General features: G+C 33.9%; 3 protein-coding genes across 3 annotated transcripts; all 3 read left to right on the forward strand.

Moving 5' to 3' along the window:
- Nucleotides 1-243: 243 nt before the first annotated feature.
- Nucleotides 244-5,652, forward strand: LOC128200034 (uncharacterized). Its single transcript, XM_052891980.1, has 2 exons — nt 244-348; nt 4,524-5,652. The coding sequence occupies exon 2, from the start codon at nt 4,532-4,534 to the stop codon at nt 5,546-5,548; it is 1,017 nt and encodes a 338-aa protein (XP_052747940.1). The 5' UTR covers nt 244-348; nt 4,524-4,531; the 3' UTR covers nt 5,549-5,652.
- Nucleotides 5,653-8,878: 3,226 nt separating this feature from the next.
- On the forward strand, nt 8,879-12,329 carry LOC128200037 (uncharacterized). Its single transcript, XM_052891983.1, has 2 exons — nt 8,879-8,966; nt 11,201-12,329. The coding sequence occupies exon 2, from the start codon at nt 11,209-11,211 to the stop codon at nt 12,223-12,225; it is 1,017 nt and encodes a 338-aa protein (XP_052747943.1). The 5' UTR covers nt 8,879-8,966; nt 11,201-11,208; the 3' UTR covers nt 12,226-12,329.
- A 4,402-nt stretch (nt 12,330-16,731) lies between these two features.
- Nucleotides 16,732-18,572, forward strand: LOC113515816 (uncharacterized). The gene is made up of 2 exons (XM_026900105.3): nt 16,732-16,878; nt 17,686-18,572. Exons 1-2 carry the CDS (start codon nt 16,861-16,863, stop codon nt 18,520-18,522), a joined length of 855 nt encoding a protein of 284 aa, XP_026755906.2. The 5' UTR covers nt 16,732-16,860; the 3' UTR covers nt 18,523-18,572.
- Nucleotides 18,573-19,873: the final 1,301 nt, after the last annotated feature.

The raw sequence follows: 19,873 nt of genomic DNA on the forward strand, positions 1-19,873 counted from the left end.
TTTTTAAAAGGCCGGCAGAACACCTGCAATGCCTTTAGTGCGATGCAATGCGAGTGATCATGGGCGGCGATAGTCACTTAGCATCAGGTGAGCAGTATGCTCTTTTGCCCCCTGTATTATAAAAATAGATATTTATGTATAAACTCCACTGATTGATAAGTGTGATTTAAACGCTTTCTACTTGATAATATAAACAATGATAATACAACCAATTGATATCATCACCTATTATTATATAATTATATTTACTCGAAAAAGCTAATTCCCCTTATCTCGCAGCTACCCGTGACGATATTTATTTGCGAATGACCCCCGATTGCAACTAGTCCGTGTCAGATCACTGTGCTGGTAAGTCAAATTTTCCATAAAGAAACACTACTCTGTATAAACAGAGTCCAATATTTTAAATATTAGCATCCACTTTCATAATTGCGAATTCTATCACGTAGTCAGTTCACTGTCCACAGAAAATAGTACAAAATGGAAAATTTAAAATTTATTTTTAAGAAGAAGATTCATAATAATTTAACCCCGCCGGCGCTATCAGTATACACTGGCGGAGCACCAGTGAGGGATGATAGGTGAGGATGAAAAGACAAGTCAGTTAGCCCATCGTGAAGAATTCCACGAGAAGTAACCTCGATGGTATCCAGGGGAAACTACGTGGAGGTCGACCTGATTGGTAACGTTGCTAGCAATGGGACTGTTAGACCTCATCGCTAACAAAATAAAGAAACTGACTACAATGCTGTAGTCTGCGTTACTATTTAACCCCCCCCTCCCCCCTCCCTACGCTAATATAACAATGTTTTATCAATAACTTCAAAAAATATTTATATTTTAAATATTAGCATCCACTTTCATAATTCGATGTCTCCTGTTCTCGAAAAATTAAGAGAAGACTTCTAGAATTGATATATAGTTATTAATAAATTGTAGACTTGTTAGAGGCCCTGAATTACTTGTATAACCCTCCGTCAACTCCGTCAAATGTGTTTTTTTCTGCACACTGTCAACCGTCACGGACGATATCGTCCTAGATGATAATTTGACCTACTTAAAGTGTAGGGAGAAATTCCAAAAAAAATTCAGGGAATATGTCCTAGATTTCTTTTTGCAGTTTTCATAGTTTTTGACTTAAATACGTTACCATCTGGTGAAATAAAATTTTGTACAACTCTACAAAAACCGTAATTTCTAAGATTTCACTAAATAATCGATATCTTGGATATGAATTAGTTTTAAGAAGAAATATTTTGGAAATTTATTCTTTATATAAGCGCCTTTCACAACCTTGCCGGTGAGGTACGCGCGTGTGTAAGTTTTATTTACAAAGAGGTTCAAGGCCCCATCCTTTTTTTCTTACAAAAATGTGCATCAGGTCCAAACTTGGCACGAACAATATTGTCCTATACGGTTGGCGAAAGGTTAATAATATTAATATTTTTCAAAATAGTGCAATTTTTTCTTGTATAATTCAACTGAATACTGAAACCAAAAGCTCTCTTAGTAAATAATAATTAAAAAGCAAACGATTTATTAAGCACAATGCTTTTTTGACTTCAATAAATTTCAATAAATAATAAATTTTACAATTAGTAATGATTGTGACCCGCAAACAAATTTACTTCGTTTGTGACAATACCAGTTATTTTGATCTGAAAACTAGACTACTGGACCGATTATGATAAAGTTTCTATAAGACCAATCTGTAAGTATGTCCTTTCAGATAAAAAAAGAATTTTTGAAAACGGTTTAAAACTAAAGGAGTTATGAGGTAACAAATGTAAAACAAATTACAACTAAGTTGAGAACATCCTTCTTTTTGAAGTTGGTTGAAAAAATATAATGATCACCTGTTTTTTGCAAGAACTTGTGCTTTTTCAAGTAGTCTTTCTCTTCTAGTTTTCGAACACTTTGTACACGGAGATTTCAGAAGTAGGAGAACCAATAAAATTTTAAAGTTTATAAGTTACGTCTTCAGGAAAACAACTTTGAAAACCGTACCCAATTGGTTGAACAGTTTTTACATAATGCCAGACCAGAAATATTATATATATAATGGCTGCCAAGGCGACTAAGTGAGGGCGAGAGATAGGCAGCAACGTGCCTCTTGGAACACATTCAAAGCCTAACTGCGGTTGTCAATCCACCAACCGAGCATGGCAACTGCTGGCAATACCCTCTATGGGTCCTCCTCTTCTTCTCACAGTTCTTATGTTCACCAGTGGATAGTTAAAAACAGATGTGGTGATAAGATATATATATTCTCTATAAATATGAGAGTTTAAGAAAGCAACCCTCAATAGAACACGCCCATGCCAAATAGCATGCATAGTTTGTCTTTCATTATTTTCAAGTATCTTGCTTCTAATTCTACTTTCTTCTTTATTTTGCCCTATATTTTATCTTTTTAGTTTATTTTTTTCATAAATGCCTCTCAAATGTAATTTTAACTTATACATACAAGGGCTCCAATCATGCCCAATTAACCCTTCTTTGCATGATTTTTCTTATTTGTAAAATAAATCAAGGTAATATATATAATTCATGTTCAAAATTAAAGGAAAAATTGTTAAAAAAATAAATTTGACAGATTTTTTTTCTGCAATGGACATTAAAAAGGTATCCAGACACGATCAACTTAAAGTGAACTTGTTATTTTATATAATTTTTGGCCATTCAATGTTATGGATGGAAATTTCCACTATAATGCAAAGAAGGGTTAAAGATTATGTTTTATGAGAGCTGTCGAGTCACTCCTTCGAACGCAATTGCATTTGGAGGGATTGCTAATGAAACATAGCTTACTATCCGACTCGAACCACTGAAATTGTATAGAATCGTTACATCTCTATGCATCTTTTATACAATTTATCATGAGAAGTGTTCTGAGGAATTGTTCAAATTGATACCTGCTGCTGATTTTCACCACCAAACAACCCGCCACAAACTAAAGTTCCATCCCAACCATCTGAATAAGTGGCGGTCCTCCACCGTGCGTTTTTCAAAGACAGTGTTCTTTTACACACACACTCGCTTTGGAATCAACCTCCAGCAGCAGTATTTCCGAACCAATACGACATCATAACCTTCAAGACGAGAGCATATTCCTTGTTAAAAGACCGGCAGCACACCTGCAATGCCTCTGGTGTTGTGCGTGATCATGGGCGGCGGTAGTCATTTACCATCAAGTGAGCCGTATGCTCGTTTACCTCTTGTGTTGTAATAAAAAAAGCTTTTCTACTACTTATAATATTTGAAAGACATTTGGTAAGGCCATGTATCATGTTCGCATGTATCCAATGCTCAAGATCTGTATGTATTAGCGCCAAATAGAAGGGCATGCATACTCTTTTTTGATGGGTGAAAATGGTATGGTAGTAAGGGTGATAGATGATAATGAAAACAGGCCAGTTAGCCCATCATGATGAATTCAATAGGAATTAACCATGATAGTTCCCAGGGAGAACCGCGAGGAGGTCGACCTGGTTGGGTATATTGCTAGCAATGGGATTCTCAGTCTCCATTACTAACAATCCCTTTCCCCCCAGAGCATGCATACTGTGATATACGAGTGTAGCAGCATCCTGAAATATTACTCTATTCTGTGCCCATGATTATAAGACATGACGTCAAAACATAATTAATAGAAGTTTAAATTTAAGATGAAATGAGATTTTAGTTCGCGACGAAACATTACCTATAGCTCTGTAGTTAATTTTTTTTCTATCTGTAACAATTTTACCTCACCTCTACCAATACCGACCAGCAACTAGAATCGATTGACGAAAACAAAATTAACGCGAGCGAAGCCACGGGCAAAAACTAATTGTATTATCTTAGCAAAATGTCTGTTATTTCACTAATTAATTAAATATATACATTTAATGCTATATTTAACGAAATTGATGACAAAATTGTTGTCCGTAAATATGATAATATTGTAGGTATTGGATAAATTCAAAACATTATTACAGGTCGCACGGGTCGAGCTGCAGAGATAAACGTGCAGATAAACATACATTTTTAGTTAATAACACATAACGAAATGCATACATTTATTAATAAACTGATGCAATTTTAGTTTTACCAATTTTATAATAATTAGTAATTAATATCAGCCGTTAACTGTCCACTGCTAAATATAGCCTACCTCATAAGAGACAATTTGCCAGTAGTTGCCACATGTTTAATTAGTTCGCATTGAACACTCCTCATTCTCAAATAATTGTAACTAAATTTGAATTGAAACCAATAAAACTTTGTGTGTCTTTATAATTTTTATATTTGTACATACAGAAGAACTTCATAAAAGTATTTGTTTAATTGTCGTCGTTCCAAACCTATTTTTGATCATTGTAGGAAGTCAATGAATGCAGCGAGTAACGTAAAACTGTACTTACTGGAGAAATAAAAGAGACCTACAATGCAACAATTTTTTGTTCCATTTATAAGTCCATTCAATAAAATTCAATTCAAATCAACAATGTTTAATTTCAACTTAATTCTCTTTATTTCAGTTACGAAAATGATTATTTTAACAACTATCACTGTGACGCTACTTTTGTCATCGGCGACCACCGCCATCGGGGCCCCGAGCAGCAATGAAGATGAATTAACTATCATCACAGAAGACTTCTTCCCTGACAGCTTAATCAAATACACAGGCGCATATGACATTGTCCAATTAGTCGTACCACTCAATGCTCTAAACTTCGCAAAAGATTCTGATGACTCTTCACCGGAAAGTGATGATGGCACAGGTGTCATATTCTTTGTAGAAGCAGAATTAGATGACAAAGGCAACAAGGATTACAAAGGCCTGTACGTCCTTAGAAACGGAAAAGGAACGAAACTTCTAGAAAACGGTAGAGATGCCGTAGCAGTCAACGATGATTCTAAAACAGTCTACCTCGCCGCTTCTGATGGACTTTATGTTTATAATTATAAAGAAAACAAGGCAGATAAGTACGGAACTCTCACAGACAATATCATTGATATTGAAAAAGAAAACTCAAGTAATGTATTATACATAGTTACGGATAAACATGAAGTTTATAAAGTGACAGATGAAGGTACTAAGAAGACCAAAGTTGAGGAAATAAAGAACGCACAACAATTAGTGTTGGATTATTCTGATAATATTTATTACTATGGCGAAGATAAGCAGCCTTACGTGATAAATGCAGAGGGAGTCAAGAAATTCGTAGGTCTACCAGAGAATCCTACATCGGTCACATTAATCAAACCTCCATTCGTTATGGAAGATTGTGTACCGTTTGTCTCTGATGACAAGGTTTATTATTTGAACGCAAACGGAACAAGTCAGCTCTCCGAATTCCAGTTGAAAGTAAAGCCCACTGCATACGGCATGGAGGCTGCACTAATTGATTATTTCGCCTACAAGAAGCATATATACGAGGTAAACCTATTGGCGATAATTGTAGGAGAAATTAAAGACTTTGTGGAGGTAAATTTCCTTAAGGATAAAGCAAGTTCTATTCAATCTATAGCCACACGCTCCAGAAGTGGTTTGCACCCATAAATCACTGACGATGATGATGATGATGTTTTCTCTGTTATTAATAAACATGAGACATCCAAAATAATTGTTTTGTTTCAATTAAAATAAATAATTTATGATTTTCATTCAATTTGTTTCCTAACTAGTTGTAATCCGCAGCTTCACCCATGTGAATCAATGTCTTTCCTGAGTTAGGACCCATACCCAATTTTATTCAAATTCATTTAATAGTGACTTAGTTATGTTTTTTTTTTTTTTATACAACTTAGAATGGCAACAAGCTGACGGCCCACCTGATGGAAAATGGGAACCGTCGCCTGACAAGACATAGACATGAGCAATACCATGGACATAACAGAGTATACTGTTTCGCCCATGATACCCCTCATGCGTTACCATCCCTAAGAACTAACTAATGCCATAAAAATACCATAAACCATTAAATTTAAATCGTGAATCCTATTATTTAACAAGGAATTACATAGAAAGAGTGATAAAATTGTCAATTCATAGCAGGCTAGTGTACAGAAAATATATGTTATACGGCCGTATAACCCTACCAAATTCAGATCAAACTGCTTGCATACTTTTTGTATAAACTGTGTCGAATATATAATCTAGTAATGCAAAATTTGTCATTGACAAATAATTGGCATATCAAACATTTTCTATACACTAGCCTGCTATGAATTGGGAAAAATAGCAACTGATGGTTTATCTTTCGTCCTCATTTTACTATTTATATTTGCATAAGAAGAAAGGAGGCACCCATATGATTTACAGTTTTTATTTCATCATTCCTTCTGTGTAATTCCTTGCTCTTAGAAACATACACTTGCTTTAAAAAACATTGTGAATTTATCCTGAAAAAATTGTATCAATTTTGTTACTAAATAAATATTTTTTTTATTTTTTTTTTTCATAGTATATCTCACGTCCTCTTTTTGATAATAATATTAACATAAGAAAAAAAGAAGCAATCATATGATTTACAGTATTTATTTTATCATTTCTTCTATAGATTATACACATAAGATACTTTATATTCCCAGATCTGACATAGTGTGATGAAACCAAATATATATTTGCTTTAAACAGACATTTAACATAATAATGGCCATGTAACAGAACTTTTCGGCATCTGTTTCCATATATTAATAAGGATACAAAACTAATGTTTGTGATTATTAAGATTAAAGAAAAAATAAATTTAAAGTAAACCTGTGAAATAAAAAAGAAAACAATTATAAATAAATTTAGTGGCGTTTTATTTCCCACTTGCAAACTCCACGTGTATGAAGTCGCGGTGATCTGCCAGTGGTCGCAGTTTCAATTCCTGTACATTACATACATTTGAATTCACGTGTATGTGTGTTTGTTTTGCTTTGGGTTATAGTTTGAAACTAGATGGCGCGATTTAGTGTGTCCAATTTGATTTATTTATTTAAATATAATTTTTAACTAACAACAAAACCACGATTTTGTGTTTGATTATCCACTTGCAAACTTCACGTGTATACGCGGGTGGGCGATGGAGGTGGGTGAGTCGCGGGCAAAAGCTAGTTAATAAATAAAATTCACTTTTTTAAGTTTTTTGGCTTTTTATTTATTTACTAGCGACCCGCCCCGACTTAGCACGGGTGCTAAGCCGGGTTTGTGTAACTGTAAAACACATTTAGTTCTTACATTCGATTTTGAAACCACGATTTTGTTCTTTCATTCAAATTTTGAAAATAAGAGAACAAATAAAATGGACTACTTATGGATAAAACATCGAGATAAAACATACACCAGTTTTAAACAATTTTAAATTTTTTACTGAACTAGGTGTAATTTTACAGTATTCCATATCAGTTTAGTGTTAACCTAGTGTTATTCACAGTTTGGGAGTCGAACGGTTTTTTTATGGGTGAAAATGGTATGGTAACCCCGCCCGCGCTAACGGGATACGCTGGCGGAGCACCAGTGAAGGGTGATAGATGAGAATGAAAACAGGCCAGTTAGCCCATCATGATGAATTCATCAGGAATTAACCATGATAGTTTTCAGGGGGAACCACGAGGAGGTCGACCTGGTTGGGTATATTGCCTACTAACAATCCCTTTCCCCCGACGCCGAACGGTTAACACTAGTTTTTTATTTTAAGTTTACATCGTTTTTTATTTCATATCTCACTTTGTTTTATTTTTAAACATGTAACAAAGCTTTGTATTATCATTTATACAATATATTATTCTATAAACACGTACAGATTTCTTGATGGATGATAATGGAATGGTGGCCCCTCCTGCGCTATTTATAAATGCTGGTGAGTAATAATAATTACAATTATAAACTTACTAAAAATATCAAAAACTAGACCTTAAAAAATATTTAGAGATAAAAAATTTCAAGTTTAATTTTCTAACGAAGTTATTAAGAATATCCAAAATTGTAAGAAATTCTTAGAAAATATGTAAGAAAAGGAGGAGAATAAGAAAATAAAGAAATGAATAGTTGAGTAAACTAAAAACAAATTATGGTGTTATAGAAAGAAAATTATAAAGAGGAACACATCGATTGGTATACAAAATATTATAAATACAAAAGACTTGCATAAAATGAAATTATTTCTATCCGTAATATTACTGAAATAAAGTTCATTTTAGAAAATAACGTACCTTTTGTCAATGGACAACAAGATGTTATATATTTTTATACGAAAACTGAACAGGTAAATTCTGAATTGAAACTTCAAGCAAAACTGTTAATATCAGCGTCAAATATCCGCGTGGTACATAGTAATTGACTTATTAAATATTGAATAAAATATATTCTGTTTAGTAATATCGTTTTATTAAAATCTATTTATGTTTTACAACACAGAGCTCTGAGAAATTGTTCGGATCGATACCCGCTACTGATTTTCAGCGTTATACAACCGCCACAAACTAAAGTTTCATCCCAACCATCTGGATAACTAGTGGTCTTCAACCGTGCGTTTTTCAGGGGACCTTCTTCCACGTGCAACCATTCTTTGGAATCAACTTCCAAGAGCAGTATTTCCGATCCGATACGATATTATAACCTTTAAAAAAAAAGAGCATATTCCTTTTTAAAAGGCCGGCAGAACACCTGCAGTGCCTTTAGTGCGATGCAATGCGAGTGATCATGGGCGGCGATAGTCACTTAGCATCAGGTGAGCAGTATGCTCTTTTGCCCCCTGTATTATAAAAATAGATATTTATGTATAAACTCCACTGATTGATAAGTGTGATTTAAACGCTTTCTACTTGATAATATAAACAATGATAATACAACCAATTGATATCATCACCTATTATTATATAATTGTATTTACTCGAAAAAGCTAATTCCCCTTATCTCGCAGCTACCCGTGACGATATTTATTTGCGAATGACCCCCGATTGCAACTAGTCCGTGTCAGATCACTGTACTGGTAAGTCAAATTTTCCATAAAGAAACACTACTCTGTATAAACAGAGTCCAATATTTTAAATATTAGCATCCACTTTCATAATTCGTCTCTTAAAAACACGCCGTTTCCGAATTCTCATCACTTTTTCCAAGTAGTAGTTACAATCTTTCAGTTCCACAGAAAAGAGAACATTTAAAATTTATTTTGAAGAAGGTTGCATAGTTTGTCTTTCGTTATTTTCAAGTATCTTGCTTCTAATTCTACTTTCTTCTTTATTTTGCCCTATATTTTATCTTTTTAGTTTATTTTTTCTGAAATGCCTCTCAAATGTAGTTTTAACTTATACATACAAGGGCTCCAATCATGCCCAATTAACCCATTTTTGCATGATTTTTCTTATTTGCAAAATAAATCAAGGTGATATAATTCATGTTCAAAATTAAAGGGAAAATTGTTAAAAAAATAAATTTGATGCTTTTTTTCTGCAATAAACATTACAAAGGTATCCAGACACGATCAGCTTAAAGTGAACTTGTTATTTTATATAATTTTTGGCTATTCAATGTTATGGATGAAAATTTCCACTATAATGCAAAGAAGGATTAAAGATTATGTTTTATGAAAGCTGCCGAGTCACTCCTTCGAACGCAATTGCATTTGAAGGGATTTCTAATGAAACATAGCTTACTATCCGACTCGAACCACTAAAACTGTATAGAGACGTTACATCTCTATGCATCTTTTATACAATTTATCATGAGAAGTGTTCTGAAGAACTGTTTAAATTGATACCTGCTGCTGATTTTCACCACCATACAACCCGCCACAAACTAAAGTTCCATCCCGACCCTCTGAATGAGTGGCGGTCCTCCACCGTGCGTTTTTCCAAGACAGTGTTCTTTCACACACATCCTCGCTTTGGAATCAACTTCCAGCAGCATTATTTCCGAACCAACACGACATCGATCGACACACGATCATCTTCGCATATGTCCAATGCTCAAAATCTGTATGTTTTAGTGCCAAATAGAAGGGCATGCATACTTTATTTTTTATGGGTGAAAATGGTATGGTAACCCCGCCCGCGCTAACGGGATACGCTGGCGGAGCACTAATGAAGGGTTATCGATGAGAATGAAAACAGGCCAGTTAGCCAATCATGATGAATTCATCAGGAATTAACCATGATAGTTTCCAGGGAGAACCGCGAGGAAATCGACCTGGTTGAGTATATTGCTAGCAATGGGATTCTCAGTCTCCATTACTAACAATCCCTTTCCCCCCAGGGCATGCATACTGTGATATATGAGTGTAGCAGCATCCTGAAATATTACTCTATTCTGTGCCCATGATTATAAGACATGACGTCAAAACATAATTAATAGAAGTTTAAATTTAAGATGAAATGAGATTTTAGTTCGCGACGAAACACTGCCTATAGCTCTGTAGTTAATTTTTTTTCTATCTGTAACAATTTTACCTCACCTCTACCAATACCGACCAGCAACTAGAATCGATTGACGAAAACAAAATTAACGCGAGCGAAGCCACGGGCGAAAACTAATTGTATTATCTTAGCAAAATGTTTGTTATTTAACTAATTAATTAAATATATACATTTAATGCTATATTTACCGAAATTGATGACAAAATTGTTGCCTGTAAATATGATAATATTGTAGGTATTGGATAAATTCAAAACATTATTACAGGTCGCACGGGTCGAGCTGCAGAGATAAACGTGCAGATAAACATACATTTTTAGTTAATAACACATAACGAAATGCATACATTTATTAATAAACTGATGCAATTTTAGTTTTATCAATTTTATAATAATTAGTAATTAATATCAGCCGTTAACTGTCCACTGCTAAATCTAGCCTCCCTCATAAGAGACAATTTGCCAGTAGTTGCCACATGTTTAATTAGTTCGCATTGAACACTCCTCATTCTCAAATAATTGTAACTAAATTTGAATTGAAACCAATAAAACTTTGTGTGTCTTTATAATTTTTATATTTGTACATACAGAAGAACTTCATAAAAGTATTTGTTTAATTGTCGTCATTCCAATCCTATTTTTGATCATTGTAGGAAGTCAATGAATGCAGCGAGTAACGTAAAACTGTACTTTCTGGAGAAATAAAAGAGACCTACAATGCAACAATTTTTTGTTCCATTTATAAGTCCATTCAATAAAATTCAATTCAAATCAACAATGTTTAATTTCAACTTAATTTTCTTTATTTCAGTTACGAAAATGATTATTTTAACAACTATCACTGTGGCGCTACTTTTGTCATCGGCGACCACCGCCATCGGGGCCCCGAGCAGCAATGAAGATGAATTAACTATCATCACAGAAGACTTCTTCCCTGACAGCGTAATCAAATACAAAGGCGCATATGACATTGTCCAATTAGTCGTACCACTCAATGCGCTAAACTACGCAAAAGATTCTGATGACTCTTCACCGGAAAGTGATGATGGCACAGGTGTCATATTCTTTGTAGAAGCAGAATTAGATGACAAAGGCAACAAGGATTACAAAGGCCTGTACGTCCTTAGAAACGGAAAAGGAACGAAACTTCTAGAAAACGGTAGAGATGCCGTAGCAGTCAACGATGATTCTAAAACAGTCTACCTCGCCGCTTCTGATGGACTTTATGTTTATAATTATAAAGAAAACAAGGCAGATAAGTACGGAACTCTCACAGACAATATCATTGGTATTGAAAAAGAAAACTCAAGTAATGTATTATACATAGTTACGGATAAACATGAAGTTTATAAAGTGACAGATGAAGGTACTAAGAAGACCAAAGTTGAGGAAATAAAGAACGCACAACAATTAGTGTTGGATTATTCTGATAATATTTATTACTATGGCGAAGATAAGCAGCCTTACGTGATAAATGCAGAGGGAGTCAAGAAATTCGTAGGTCTACCAGAGAATCCTACATCGGTCACATTAATCAAACCTCCATTCGTTATGGAAGATTGTGTACCGTTTGCCTCTGATGATAAGGTTTATTATTTGAACGCAAACGGAACAAGTCAGCTCTCCGAATTCCAGTTGAAAGTAAAGCCCACTGCATACGGCATGGAGGCTGCACTAATTGATTATTTCGCCTACAAGAAGCATATATACGAGATAAATCTAATGGCGATAATTTTAGGAGAAATTAATGACTTTATGGAGGTCGATTTCCTTAAGAATAAAGCAAGTTCTATTCAATCTATAGCCACACGCTCCAGAAGTGGTTTGCACCCATAAATCACTGACGATGATGATGATGATGTTTTCTCTGTTATTAATAAACATGAGACATCCAAAATAATGGTTTTGTTTCAATTAAAATAAATAATTTATGACTTTCATTCAATTTGTTCCCTAACTAGTTGTAGTCCGCAGCTTCATCCATGTGAAACAATGTTTTTCCTAAGTTAGGACCCATACCCAATTTTATTTAAATTCATTTAGTAGTGACTTAGTTACGTTTTTTTTTATACAACTTAGAATGGCAACAAGCTGACGGCCCACCTGATGGAAAATGGTAACCATCGCCTATAAACATGTGCAGTACCATAGACATAACAGAGTATACTGTTTCGCCCATGATACCCCCATGCTTTGCCATCCCTAAGGACTAACTAATGCCATAAAAATATCATAAATCATTAAATTTAAATCGTAAATCCTATTATTTATTTATTTACTAATATTATAAACGTGATCGTGACATACCCCCGTGGGTAACATTAGAGGCGACTAAGGGAGGGCGAGGTATAAGCAAACGTGGCCCTCTTAAAGTATCTCCAAAGTCTAACTTCGGTTTCCAATCCGCCTGCCAAACGTAGCAGGTACTGGCAAAACCCCTCAATGGGGAGGACAGTTAAAAGGCTCATATGATTATTATAAACGTGAAAGTTTATAAAGACGTTTAGATGTTTACTCAACTATATTTAAACAGTTGAAAGGACCTGAATGAACTTTGTATACAGGTAGGTTATCCCGGCTAAACAAATCCTTATTCACATCCACGAGTATAGGGAGATAGAGAGAGGGTACGTTTTAATTATGGTTTCAATAACTAAGTACACCCTTGAACTGTACCAGATAAGATTTTTTTTATTTTAAATATTCCCAACCTTGCTAGAAATTTTCTAACATCGCCTTGTACCACATATGGAAAATAATAACTCCATCTAGTGATCAGCCTGAGGAATTATATTTAAGTTGTTTCCATAGTTACAGAATTTACTCTAAGAACAAGGAATTACATAGAAGGAGTGATAAAATTGTCAATTCATAGCAGGCTAGTGTACAGAAAATGTTACACGGCCGTATAACCCTACCAAATTCAGATACAAACTGCTTGCATACTTTTTGTATAAACTGTGTCGAATATATAATCTAGTAATGTAAAATTTGTCATTGACAAATAATTGACATATCAAACATTTTCTATACACTAGCCTGCTATGAATTGAGAAAAATAGCAACTGATGGTGTATCTTTCGTCCTCATTTTACTATTTATATTTGCATAAGAAGAAAGGAGGCACCCATATGATTTACAGTTTTTATTTCATCATTCCTTCTATGTAATTCCTTGCTCTTAGAAACATACACTTGCTTTAAAAAAACATTGTGAATTTATCCGGAAAAAATTGTATCAATTTTGTTACTAAATAAATATTTTTTCATTTTTTTTTTCATAGTATATCTCACGTCCTCTTTTTGATAATAATATTAATATAAGAAAAAAAGAAGCAATCATATGATTTACAGTATTTATTTTATCATTTCTTCTATAGATTATACACATAATATACTTTATATTCCCAGATCTGACATAGTGTGATGAAACCAAATATATATTTGCTTTAAACAGACATTTAACATAATAATGGCCATGTAACAGAACTTTTCGGCATCTGTTTCCATATATTAATAAGGATACAAAACTAATGTTTGTGATTATTAAGATTAAAGAAAAAATAAATTTAAAGTAAACCTGTGAAATAAAAAAGAAATAAATATAAATAAATTTAGTGGCGTTTTATTTCCCACTTGCAAACTCCACGTGTATGAAGTCGCGGTGATCTGCCAGTGGTCGCAGTTTCAATTCCTGTACATTACACACATTTGAATTCACGTGTATGTTTGTTTTGGTTTGGGTTATAGTTTGAAACTAGATGGCGCGATTTAATATGTCCAATTTGATTTATTTATTTAAATATTATTTTTAACTAGCAACAAAACTACGATTTTGTGTTTTATTATCCACTTGCAAACTTCACGTGTATTCGCGGGTGGGCGATGGAGGTGGGTGAGTCGCGGGCAAAAGCTAGTTAATAAATAAAATTCACTTTTTTAAGTTTTTTGGCTTTCTATTTATTTACTGGCGACGATGTTTGTTTGTGTAACTTTTAAACACATTTTGTTGTTTCATTCGATTTTGAAACCACGATTTTGTTCTTTCGTTCAAATTTTGAAAGTAAAAGAACAAAGTAGACTACTTATCTATAAAACATCGAGATAAAACATACACCAGTTTTAAACAATTTTAAATTTTTTACTGAACTTGGTGTAATTTTACAGTATTCCATATCAGTTTAGTGTTAACCTAGTGTTATTCACAGTTTGGGAGTCGAACGGTTTTTTTATGAGTGAAAATGGTATGATATGGTATGATGATGATGCCCGCGCTAACGGGATACGCTGGCGGAGCACCAGTGAAGGGTGATAGATGAGAATGAAAACAAGCCAGTTAGCCCATTATGATGAATTCATCAGGAATTAACCATGATAGTTTCCAGGGGGAACCACGAGGAGGTCGACCTGGTTGGGTATATTGCCTACTAACAACCCCTTTCACCTAGCGCCGAACGGTTAACACAAGGCTCCAGACAGCGATCTATTAATTTGCCTAATAATACGTCTCGCAAAACGTGCGTGAACAAAATGGCGGTCGGAGATTCATGGCTAATGCAAGTTATATAAGGTTGTGGAACTTTTAATAATGATAATGATGATCATCTCGAGTGTTGGCAGTCGCACACATACTAATAATAGCGGAATTAAACAGTAATCCAGACTTTAAGACTCCAGGAACTATATATAAATCTGGACCACTCTATGCCTACCCCACAAAGTAATTGGCGTGAATACAGTAGATTTTTGACCAGAGGGACACTTTGTACAAAAGTCGATTGCTTGGGTACCTCTGTCCCATTCGTGTTTCAACCGTAAAGCAGTTGTGTTTGCATGGCTGCGTTTCGGTTTGAAGGGTGGGATATGGCGTGATTTTACAGGGTACGGAGGAATAACACTTGAGTCCTCAGGAATGGCAACGAAAGGGAGGTATCATAGGCGAGACAATATACTCTGTTATGTCCATGGTACTGCTCATGTCTATAGGCGACGGTTACCACTTTCCATCAGGTGGGCCGTCAGCTTGTTTGCCATTCTAAGTTGTATAAAAAAATTGTTGGATTATGTTTAGCAAGTAACTTATTGCAGGGGTTGACGTGTATATAGTTAGCATTGATAAATGTGTAAATAGGCGCGTAGTAGAGCACAATATGTTCATTGAAGGGTGGTGTTTGCTCACGCGATCTTCACGGTTCCTAATGCAGCACACTGTTTCCATTGTAGCACGGTATACTTGAAAATTTTGTCTCACAAAAAAAAATTCAATTGTGGCAAAACCAGTTATTCCGATGAAACACTAATTACTGAACCGATTTTGATAAAATCTCCATTGAACCAATCTGTAAGTAATATCCTTTCAGATATAAAAGGATTTTCCGAATCGGTTTAGAACTGATAGAGTTATTATTAGAAAACAAGCAAATTGAGAAAATCAAAATGGATGTCGGTTATTACTTCTATATATATATATATATATATATATATATATATATATATATATATATATATATATATATATATATATATATATATATATATATATATATATATATATATATATATATATATATATATATATATATATATATATATATATATATATATATATATAGATACATATATATATATATATATATGTGTGTGTGTGTGTGTGTAAATTTTATCTATATTTGAAATTGTATATTTCAAATATAGATATAATAATTTGTGAATTATGTAAATATTTTTGTTATTTAGATTTCTGTTGGGCACTACTGCTGCCCACTCACCACTTCATATGCCGCTGTGTTAGGTTCACTGGAAAAGATCTCTTTTAGAAATAAGTTCACTTTTACTTACATTGTTCCTATTTATATTATATATACCTTGGGTTTTGCAAGTAGTTTCCACGCTTGGCAGGCGGGTTGACAACCGCAGTTTGGCTTTTGGTGATATTTTAAGAAGGACGCTGCACTCTTCCTTCCTCCTTCCTCCTTCCTCCACTATTAGTCGCTCACGCCACCTACAGGAAAGGAAGGGGTGGCCTATTCTATGCCAGTTACTACACAACAACTCTTACCTTGTGTTTGATAAAAATAACAGTATTGAAGACAATCCGCTTCATAGGCATAGTCTAATATAATTTCAATAAAATATCGGATCGAATTGAAAATAAAAATTTACAAACGAAGTTAGATAACGTGACAATGGAAACAAACACAAAGGTATACTTCCTTCCTTAGATTGAAAATCAAATATATAGAAGCCAATGAGCGTAAATTGAACATTGATAAATAAACAAACATACATACACAATCATGAAATGTGAATAATAAAATTAAAGTTTAATTGGATATAAATGTATAATAGAAAAACAATATATTAAAAGGGTTAGTTGGTGTGTGCCCCACATTGATACAAGAGCGTTGAACTGTGATAATAAACAGAGGACAGGACGAGATAATACCCAGTTGACACTGTGTCATCATATATAATGGACACAAATATACAAGTGAGTTAATTCATTCATAAATTAAACGATTATTTTTTTACACTTTAACTAATTTAACTTTATAAGTTTTATAATTTATTTTATTTTTATAAAAAATAAATTTACTTGTACTTTTTTAAAAGACTTAACTGAAAGATTGAAATCTTCTGAATTGAGATGTTCTTTTAACATCTAAAGTTTATATTTAAAAATACATTTCTATATCAATCTTTAGGTGTACAATTTTTATCTTTAAAAACTCTATAGTTTTCTTTCAGCATCTCAGAAGTTGATTGTAAGAGATTCTTTTATAGGCTAAGTCCGCCATTGTATATTAAATCTTCCATTGTAAAGTATGTTTATGTATTCCAATGTATAGTATGTATAATAAAGAGGTTACAGTTAAAGATGCAAGTACATAATTATATGTAGCTTCAACGTTAAATGTATTCGTCATGCTCATATTCAAATCGCATGTTAAATATATATTAAATAACAGTGTTTAGTCAAAATTGACTCAAATATAAATAAATCTAATCCTTAGTTAAAGATTCTAAAATAACTCCAAGTTTTTGATAAAACCTCATTAATCTGTTTAAAAAAAAATGTGATAATTTAATAAATTTTGTTTATTCTTTTTGTATTCGTTTATTTACTTCCAAATATTAAATACGTTATATAAAATACATAGAATTCATGTATACATAGAAAATTTTAAATAAAATACAATTTAAAATTTTTATACATAATAAATTTTTGTAATATCTAACTATCTGACTTAAATTATATTAAAAAAGATTTAAAATAATATTAAAATTCTATTTGCAGAAAACAAGAATGCTGTCATATCTATTAATGATACTTATATCGTCCACCGCAGCAGAGATTTGCCCATATATATATGACAATCAGTCGTACACAAGAACCTCTGTATTAACTATAAAGGGTCTACCAACCAATTTAGTTATAAACCCTCACACCAATGACCTTCTATTCACATTGATCGATCTCGAATCATTACAAAATGATGAGGTCCAAACTAAAATGGACCAATACATACTAAAGAATGGGGAACCAATCAAAATCGACAATGTTAACGGTCAAGCTGCCGCTGTGGATGTCAATTATGACAAAGTATATATAGCCAGTGACGATGGCTTGAATATTCTTAATAAAACTAACAAAGCCAATTTTGTCAGTTTGAAAGACGAAGACATAGTTCAAATATACAAGCCGCAAAACAAGGATGAACTTTACGCTGTGATATTCCCAGAAAACGAAGTGTATGTGATAAATCTGAAGAGAAACGAAAAGAAGAAGGTGGACTATGTACCTTGTGCGTACATCATAGCAGTGGACGCTGATGACAATATTTATTATGAGTGTGACTCAAAATATGTAAAAGTATTATTAAAAGATTTCCAAGAACCTATAGAGTTTGTTGGTATAGCTAAGAATACAGCCAGGGCTATCACTGTTGATGGTAACAATAGAGTGGTTTTAGCGGCCAACGATGGTCTCTACCATTTGAAACCAGACAGTTTGATACCGAAGAAGCTGATGCAGCTAGATTTTGTGCCCGCTGGTATTGCTTTCAAGGACGATGATTTGTATTTATCTACGAATAGTATAATATACAAGTATAGTCACACTGACTGCGAATAAAGTGCTCATATAATTTATAACGAACCAAATAAAGATTGTGGTCTTTTGTCTTTTGTTATTTTGTAATTAATAGATTCACCTGAGTCCTCAGGAATGGCAACGCATGGATGGTATCATGGGCGAAACAGTATACTCTGTTATGTACATGGTACTGCTCATGTCTATAGGCGACGGTTACCACTTTGCACCAAGTGGGCCGTCAGCTTCTTTACCATTCCAAGTTGCATAAAAAAATTAATAATATTTTATTTATTTATGTAAATAATCATGCATACTCAATCCCGATGTGTGTTAAGATGTTTAAGAAAAAGGTATACGAGGGCTCTTAGTAAGAGCATTAGAAGTCAAAACAATATTTTTACTTTTTCAGTCAGCATGCATTGTTAATATGTTATAAAACCCAACTATGGAAACCACATCCAATTTGGTGCAGTAGTTTTTTTTTATGATTCCGGGATAAACACACAAACATAGAGACAGATAAAATTTCTAAAAATACTGTTTTGAAATATGTTGCCCTTATTAAGAGTTTTCATATTCATTTTTTTACTTCAATATCTTTCATTGACAGACATAGCCTAGTTACAATTTTATTATATTACTTGCTGACCCGGCAGACTTCGTACTGCCTCAATCGATAAATAAAAGATTGAAACTGTTGTATAAAATAAACTTAAACATAAGGAATTTTTTTTTTATACAACTTAAAATGGCAAACAAGCTGATGACCCACCTGATGGAAAGTGGTAACCGTCGCCTATAGACATGAGCAGTACCATGGACATAACAGAGTATACTGTTTCGCCCATGATACCCCCCATGCGTTGCCATTCCTGAGGACTCAGGTGTTATTTCTCTGTACCCAGTAAATTCATTGCCATATCCCGCCCTTCAAACCGAAATACAGCCATGCAAACACAACTGTTTCACGGTAGAAACACGAATGGAACAGAGGTGCCCAAGCAAACGACTTTTGTACAAAGTCTTCTTGTGGTAAATGGCTAGCTGATATGATGATGACGATAGGGTACTTGTATCTTAATTCACACAGGGAAAGCCGCAGGGAACAGCTACTAATTCAATATGGATATACCATTATCAGAAACAGTACAGCGCCCTACGAGTCCAGGATAATAATGCGTTTAGGGTGTCCCGGTTTTGTAGTGCATCGGGAATGTTCGCCGAGGCGCGTGTTGATTGTTTCTACGCTACTATGCGAAAGCGGTGCGTAGGGTCCGGGACAGCTCTAACGCTATCCTAAGAGTATATTTTTTTATGGGTGAAAATAGTATGGTAACCCCGCCTGCGCTAACGGGATACGCTGACGGAACACCAGTGAAGGGTGATAGAT

Source organism: Galleria mellonella, unplaced genomic scaffold, assembly GCF_026898425.1.
Source record: "Galleria mellonella isolate WM207_F2 unplaced genomic scaffold, CSIRO_AGI_GalMel_v1 utg146, whole genome shotgun sequence".
Lineage (NCBI taxonomy): Eukaryota > Metazoa > Arthropoda > Insecta > Lepidoptera > Pyralidae > Galleria > Galleria mellonella.